General features: G+C 44.3%; 1 protein-coding gene across 4 annotated transcripts in view; it reads left to right on the forward strand.

Annotated features, from left to right (window-relative positions):
• Positions 1-3,603: 3,603 nt before the first annotated feature.
• The window catches only part of SLC44A3 (solute carrier family 44 member 3), a 72,217-nt gene continuing 67,599 nt past the window's right edge, over positions 3,604-8,221 (forward strand). For 3 of the 4 annotated variants that reach the window (XM_032247928.1, XM_032247929.1, XM_032247930.1), the window contains exons 1-3: positions 3,604-3,833; positions 4,316-4,414; positions 7,821-7,963. In XM_032247928.1, the coding sequence (XP_032103819.1) occupies positions 3,807-3,833; positions 4,316-4,414; positions 7,821-7,963 (269 nt within the window). In that variant the 5' untranslated portion in view covers positions 3,604-3,806. Of the gene's footprint in view, positions 3,834-3,868; positions 4,079-4,315; positions 4,415-7,820; positions 7,964-8,221 lie in introns of those variants that run through there. The other variant, XM_032247931.1, reaches the window with a different exon arrangement.

Raw genomic sequence — 8,221 nt, forward strand, 5'->3', positions numbered from 1 at the left:
TGACATCTTAGGTCACAAGTGTAATAGCTCTTTCTTCCTTTTCTTTTTCTCCTGTACAATCTTTATTTGGTTTTGGTATCACTTTGATGCTGGCCTCATAAAATGACCTGAGCAACTTCTGCTCTATTTCTATTTCTGGTGCAACTTGTATATTATAGAAATTAACTGTTTCTTAAAAGTTAATTTCTATAATATAGAAAAAGCCTCTAGATCTGAGCTGGGGTGGGGAGAGTTTAGGAGAGAGACTTGGCTGCCATTTCAGTTTACTTAACACTTCATGGTTTATTCAGATTCTCTATTTCTCCTTATACCAATTACTGCATTTTATATTTTTAGGAACATATCCATTTTATCTAGGTTTACGTATATGAGGGTTCATAACACTTTTTAAATGTTTTCATATCTTTTGTTATCTCCTCCATCATTCTGTCTTATTTTATTCGAGTCTTTCCTCTTTTCTCCTGATCCATCTTGCCAAAGTTTGGTCTTCTTAATCTTTTCCATGGGACTGACTCCTGTTTTATTCATCTTCTCTGCTTTTCTGTGTCACTGACTTCTGCCCCTATCTTTATTATTGCCTTTCTTCTTGTTTCACTGCATATGCTGTTGCTTCTTATGTTGAATGCTTAGCTACTTTCTTTTTAACCTTTTGTTTCCTGATATATCTAACCAAACATTTCCATCTAACTGGCACTTAAACTGTGTCCCAATTTGACAGGTAGAATTTTTATTAATATTCAATTTTAAATATTTCTTAATTTCCTTTATGACTCAAGGACGTTGTCTAGTAAGATGTTATGTAGTTTCCAAATGAGGTTTGGGGTATTTTTTGGTTTCTGTTTGTGGGGTTTTGTTTGTTTTTTGCTGTTCTGCTGATATGGTTTGGGTCTGTCTCCACACAAATTTCACGTCAAATTGTAATCCCCAGTATTGAAGGTTGGGCTTGGCGGGAGGTGATTGGATCATAGGGGCTGAGTTCTCAAGAATGGGTTAGAACCTCCCTTCAGTGCTGTTCTCATGATAGAGCTATTGTGGGATCTGGTCGTTTAAAAGTGTGTAGCACCTCCACATCTCTCGCTCCTGCTCCAGCCATGGAAGACATGCCTGCTTCCCCTTCACTTTCCACCATGATTATAAGTTTCCTGAGGCCTCCCCAGAAACAGAAGCCACTACGCTTCCTGTATAGCCTGCAGAACCACAGGCCAATTAAAACTCTTTATAAATTACCCAGTCTCAGGTATTTCTTTATAGTAGTGCAAGAATGAACTAATATATCTGCTGTATTATTTATTGTACATGAAAAATCACCACAAATGCAGTGACTTAAAACAACACACATTTATTATCTTGTCGTTTCTGTTGGTCAGGAGTCTGGGCACAATCTAGGTTCTCTTTCTTTCTTAATGTCATGTAATCATGGAAATGACTTTCCATCACATTTACTGTATTCTTCTGGTGTATTAGGGGTCTCTAGAGAAGCGGAACCAATAGGATGGACAGATGGATAATAGACAGATATTATAAAGAGATTTATTATAATGAATTGACTCATGGGATTATGGAGGCTGGCAAGTCCAAAATCTGCAAAACCAATGTTCCAATTTAAGTCCAAAGGCTGGAAGCTGCTATAGAACCCAGGAAATGTCAATTTTCTAGTTCAAGTCCAAAGGCCTGTAGGATGCTGTAAACCGAGAGCCAATATCCCAGTTCTAAGGCCATCAGGCAGGAGAATCCTCTTACTAGGGGGGTGGAGTCAGCCTTTTGTTCTATTCAGGCCTTCAACTGATTGGATGAGGCCCACACACATTAGGGAGGGAAAACTGCTTTACTCAATCCACCAATTTAAATGCTAATCTCATCCAGAAACAGCCTCACAGAAACACCCAGAATAATGTTTGACCACATATCTAGATACCCTGTGACTGACCTATTCAAAATTATACGTAAAATTAACCATTATAATTGGTTAAAAGGTACAGGTACTACCCACTTCCAAAGAAGGGAACTACATAAGGGTGTAAACACCAGCAGGTGGAAATCATAGGGACCTTAAAATCTATCCACCACACATATCTTTATTCATTACTTCTGATTTTATTGCACTGTGAAATTTATCGCATCTTCCTTTAAGATCCAATACACAGTTTATGTTTTTGCTTTAATGTTTCACATGTACCTGAAAATGGAAAGAACATGTATTCACTGTTTGATGGAAATGTATATGAGTTGTAAATATCTAATGGCTCGAGTTTATTAATTATATTGTCCAGACCTTCTATATTTGTTTTCTGTGTGTGTGTGTGTGTTGGGAGAGAAGAGGAGGTATCTACTGTCTACTTGATCTATTGGCTAGTTAAAAATCTCCAACTATAATTTTATTTATCTGTTTCTGCCTAAACTTCTGTTAGCTGCTGCTTAATAAATATTAAAGCTTCATTGTTAGGCACATTTATGACCTCCCTTATGAACTTTTTATCTTGTGTCAGGTTTTAAAATTACTACCTGAGCTTTCTGTGGTTCATGTTTGTGCTATATCTTTTTAGTTTTAACCTTTCAGTGTCTATTTGTTTTAAACAAGTTTCTTGTAGAAAACATATTGCTGAATCCCTTGTTTTCATTCACTTTGAAAGGCTGTTCTTTTTGTAATTGGTAAGTTTAACCCGCTTACATTTATTGTAATTGCTGCTCTATTTGGGAGGCAGCATGGAATAGCTTTAAGTACAGTTCTAACTATGGGCTCTAGATCTAGACCACCTGGAGTTTCACCTACTCTCTCTGATAAACATGCATCCAGGAAGACCCAGTGAGTTTGGAGTGGGAGGGTGGTGTTAGCCCGGAAGGAAGTCACGTGCACCAGAGAACCACTGTCTATCACTCCCAGTTGCTGCCACTTTACCAGATCTCTCCTGCAGTCAGGTTTCTACCCTTAGGTAGAAGCAGCACCTAAAGGAAGCAATTAATCTAGCAGCCCTGAGGGTGGCAGAGGGAAGGGCAGAGGCTGGATCAGGAGGAGGTGGTGAGAGGTCAGTCTGCAGTTTTTTTTGTTTTTTACATTCCTCACCCCAACAGAGCTTTTGTGCTGGTCTGATATTACCTGGAAAACTACCCCACCAGTCGCTTCAGTGGACTCTACCATTTCAACTGCGAAGTCAGGCAATGATTGGCCTAAGGCAAAGTGGGAGAGAAGTCAGAGTAAACCACCTCGAGAGCGCCAGTCTCCTGGAGCGTCTGGGTTCGACTCCTGCCTCCGCAGCTTACTGTCTCCTCGAACAGGCTGCATCATCGCTGGCCGTGCCTCAGTTTCCCTCCTCCGTAGATTAGGAATGACAAAAGCAGTGAGAACAGAATCCGCCCGGCACACAGTAAATGCTGCTCACCTGTTTGCTATGTAGAATACACCACTACACTGTCGCTCGGCCCTCAGGAAGGATCTGCTGAGACTTTCGACTTCCAGCTCACGGCAGAGGCCGACCACCCGCCCCAGGTCGCGGCGGCGCCGGCTCATTTTCAGTCTTCGAGTTGCACATCCTGGGAGCCGCGGCCGCGAGGCGGCTGAGGCGAGAGGACAGGGAAGCGTCTGAACTTCTTCCTCCCTCCAGGGCAGGACCCAACGCAGGGAAGAGGCGGATCCGGTGGACCTGGGCGCCCGCGGCCGCCGGGCCAGGCGCAGAGGCGAACGGGAGGCGGCGCTGCGCCCTGCTCGCCCCTCCCCGGCCCCGGCCTCGGCCCCGGCCCGCGGGCGCTGCGTCTCCGCGCAGTGGAGACGGCTGCGGCTCCCAGTCACCGACCCCGCCGGCGAGCGCGCGATGCCCTGCTCCGGGGCCGAGTACATGGTAAGCGCCTGCAGCCTCGGCCCTCGGGGGAAGAGCCCCGGGGAAGGGTCGGGTCCCCCTCCCGCACGCACCGGCCCCGCCGGGACTCTTCCGCCTTTCCCGCGCCTCAGGGATCGCGCCCCCGCCTAGTACCCTGGGACCATCTGGCGGGGAGGACCCTGGACCTGCTCCGGTGCTGGGGCGGAGGCCGGGGAGACCCGGGCCGCGGGGCACGAACTTGGCGCTGCCCTCAGGTGCACCTCCAGGTGAGCACTTGGCGGCTGGGGACTTAACATCCGCCCCGCACACAGCAGGTGTTTCAAAGGCTGCGTGAAAGAGCTTCAGGTGGTCACGAGGAAGAAAAAAAAAAACAACAAAAACCTAATTTAAAAAATTTAGAAAAAGATTGATTACTTTGAGCACTCTTCGAGTAGATTTGGGTTCGGTTTCCAGGTTGAGTCTACCTGTTTATCTTTTTTCTCAACTCTCCGTTTTTCTGGAAGGTTTCTGCAGGAGCCCCTAGGGAGTGGCGACCCCAGATTTATAGGAAACGCACAGATACGGCATGGTTATTCCTGTTCTTTCTCTTTTGGACTGGTTTGGTAAGTGTGGGTGCTCGGCAAGGAAAGAGGCCAGAGTGTGTGCGCGTCAGGAAATAACTCTGTCCCAAATGTAAATCGTAGTTGGTGCTGCAGTGAGAGACTTCTGCCATTAACCCACAATAAACACCAGTTAGTAGTCGCGAGAATTCTTATCCTAGACTGGCTAGAAAGACTGTCTTTTTGCTCCAGGCCATGTTCTAAGGGGTGACTCCATTAGAAAATGGGAATTAACAGTTTGCAATGTGATCGTTATTTAGTAAGGCCAATGTGTCTCCTCTTACTATTCGAATTTACTAAGCAGTTCTTTTACCACTTGCCACACTCCCAAATCAAATATTCCTCAAGCTGTTGGTGCACCTTTAACAAAGGAAAAGCCAGGGTAAGCCTAGAAATAAATTGCATTTCCTTTAGTTGAACATACACACACACCACACACACACACACACACACACACACAACGATATGTTGTGTTTAGCAGCCAATACTGTTAGCCATAGCTAATAAGGAATGATTTTTCCTACGCTGGTTTCCAGGTATGTATGATTGCTGGCAAACCCCATCACACTGTGCGGTTTTAATCCTGAGAGAGCCTGTTGGAAGTCGAATCTTGCTGCTTTTATACTTACTTTAGAATTGTAGGTAACAGCAGAAAAAGTCTCACCCAACATTTTCAAAGGCCACTTTCATGAAATCATCCATGCCAAGCTGAGGCGTGCTGTTTGCTGCATAGTAAATGATTAATTTATAGAGCAGGATAATAACTATCAGATCGTAATTACCTTTGTTGCAAAGAATTCCATTTGAATAGACCGTAAAGTACCACGTTTGTTCCTCTTTCCAAGTAAGAAAGGCATTTGTTCACTTGTGACCTGTTTCACATAGACAGACATGGTTCCAGGCACAGTGGAAGGTTAGGCCTGAAACACTTAATCAGATGATTTTTGTTGCTTACATTGGAACTTTCCTCTAAGAGCCGAGAGAGACAGTGCACCTAGCATACCTTCTGCTTAACTTCACAAATGGCTGATGTTTTTCTCTAAGACTGCTGTTGTATAAATGCAGGGAGCAGCTGGCCTGCCTTGTGCCCCGCAGCTTTGACCTCAAGCTGTTATTGTGATTTGATGATCTGCCTTAGCCCCTCCACAGCTTCAGCCTAGGACCTCACTACCAAACTCTTAGGCCGGCAACTGAGAATCCTGGGAAAAGGCTTTGTAGATGACCTATCACAGCCAAATAAGTCTGAAGGTTTTAATATGTCCAAGTTCTCATTATAGCATTCTGTTTTAAGAATCAGAGTTCTTTCTTAGCTAACTGGCTTTTTTTTTTTTCATTTAAGATGCATATTTCTATTGAAGTTTTAAAAAAAATTTGTAACCAGACAGAAAGGATAAAGTAGACAAGAATGTTATGCAACAGTTTTTAGTCACAGGTATTTAAAACAAAGCAAGGAGTTTTTTGTTTTGTTTTTTTCTCTTTCTGCCTCTTGTTCAGCTTTCAGGTCTTGTGGCAGATGTCCTGACTGGTGATGTGCTGAACAGGATTATTATTGATGGTGCTGCCCTGAGTTAGGGGTGGTTCTTGCAAATGCAGCACCAGCCTGTGTTTATATTTGCATTAAACACAAGGAACAAAGTCTCAAAGATTCCGTTTTCTCTCAAAGATTTCTATTTGTCTCTCGAGATTCCATTTTCCTGACTTTGCAGACACGGTTGATGGCGACCACCTTCGTGGCCCCAGCAGAGCAGTGTACACACCTCCTACGTCACCTCTCACATGGAATCGCAATTGCATGTTTGAAATTAGGACAATAAAGACTTGTAGTAGTAGTTTTTTGGAAGTCTGAGGCAGGAAGAGCCCTTGTTGCCAGGAGTTTAAGACCAGCCTGGGCAATCAATTGAAACCCTGTCTCTATAAAACATAAAAATAAATAATAATAATAGTAAAGTTGTAGCTGTATTAGCAGGGACTCAGGAATACTCAAATCCTATTCCCATCTCTCCCCACCGAGAAAAACTTTTCATTCTTCACCACAGGCTTTCCAAGGGAAAGAATGATAGTAAACGGAAAACATCACTTTGTTATTAGATCACTGGTGAGCTAGACAGAAGCACATGACCCCTCTCCTCCCCCTAAATTCAAACAGTCAAGACCTTACTACATTCCAACTCAAAGGACAGGGGACAAGCATGCCAAGGCGCAATCAGCTTGCCATGCCAGCCACGTGGGCACACAGAGTCATACCTGTGTCCACAGCCTTTAGGTAAAGGGTGAGTAACACAGTCTACTAGCAAAGGTGACCCACTCATTCTAGAATCTGACCAGTTAGACTTAGGAGGATCTTGGAGAGTGGGGAAGGACAGGGAGCCTCCTTCCCCAGGAGGTCTGCGGCCAGAAAGTCCTGCTTGTCTTCTAGGCTGGGTTCCTTGAGGGCAAGGAATAGGTTCTGGTCATTCCTGTGCCTTCCAGTAACAACGTCTCAGGCACACACTGGGCACTTGAAGAATGTTTGTTATTTTGATTTCTAAGTTAGTAGTGCATGCAAAATATCTAGAAGGTATTTGAATTTAGGGCAACGTACCATTGCAACATAAGGTGTCAATGCTGTATATGAATGAATGATGTATTATATCCTCTCTCCTGGAATGAACTTGTCAATATAGAGTATTAAATGGCTTCCTGTATATTGTCTACAATACTGGGAAACTTACTAAGTTTGTATTATGGGAAGATATATATTCAATCTTGGTGGAGAGCCTGTCAGTATGTATTAAGGGCATAGCTGTTTGAACTGAAATTTCAAATACTCCACATTCACTATGAAAGTGGATAAACATGATGATAGCTTGTTCAACAGAATTCCTGTGGCTCTTTATTTTATATGTCTTAAGCAGTTATTCCAAGACGCCATTTGCAGACTTGTGAACAGTATTTCAGTACCTATCAGCTGTATTGCTTCTGCAGAATGCCCTAAAAGTAAGAAAAGAAAACCAAAAAAAATGTAAACAAACAAAGAAACAGACAAACAAAAAAACACCTCAGGGAAAGAATTGGCATAGTCCGGAAGCACTTAAATAAAGTAAGAACCTCAAGGGGGAAAACATTGAGTTGTCCTACTGAAGTTAAACAAAAAACAAACAAAAAATGACAGACTCTTAAGGTAAAGTACAAAGAGGTAAGGAAATGGAGGGAATCTGTTCCAGGGGATTAGAATCCTCTTTCCCTAAACTTACAAGTATCAGAGAGCAGGATGCCGATAGATTGGAGTTGTGGACACTGCTGCCACAGTGAAGGGCTGTTATGCTGGAGAGCTTCACGTCTCAGCAGGCCCCATTTCACATCAGTATCTGCAGGGGTGTGGGGCCCGCAGCCCTTCGGTCAGGCTCTCATATGCCCTGCGTTTTGCCAGGTGTTTATCATGGGCTACTCGGTGGTGGCTGGAGCCGCAGGAAGACTCATCTTCGGCTATGACAGCTTTGGCAATGTGTGTGGCAAGAAGAACTCCCCCGTGGAAGGGGCCCCTCTTTCAGGGCAGGACATGACCCTAAAAAAGTAAGTATCGGCCGGGCGCGGTGGCTCAAGCCTGTAATCCCAGCACTTTGGGAGGCCGAGGCGGGTGGATCACAAGGTCAAGAGATCGAGACCAGCCTGGTCAACATGGTGAAACCCTGTCTCTACTAAAAATACAAAAAATCAGCTGGGCATGGTGGCGCGTGCTTGTAGTCCCAGCTACTCAGGAGGCTGAGGCAGGAGAATTGCCTGGACCCAGGAGGCGGAGGTTGCGGTGAGCCGAGATCGCGCCATTGCACT

The sequence above is a fragment of the Sapajus apella genome, unplaced genomic scaffold, assembly GCF_009761245.1.
Source record: "Sapajus apella isolate SASKATOON/1434 unplaced genomic scaffold, GSC_monkey_1.0 scaffold64, whole genome shotgun sequence".
Lineage (NCBI taxonomy): Eukaryota > Metazoa > Chordata > Mammalia > Primates > Cebidae > Sapajus > Sapajus apella.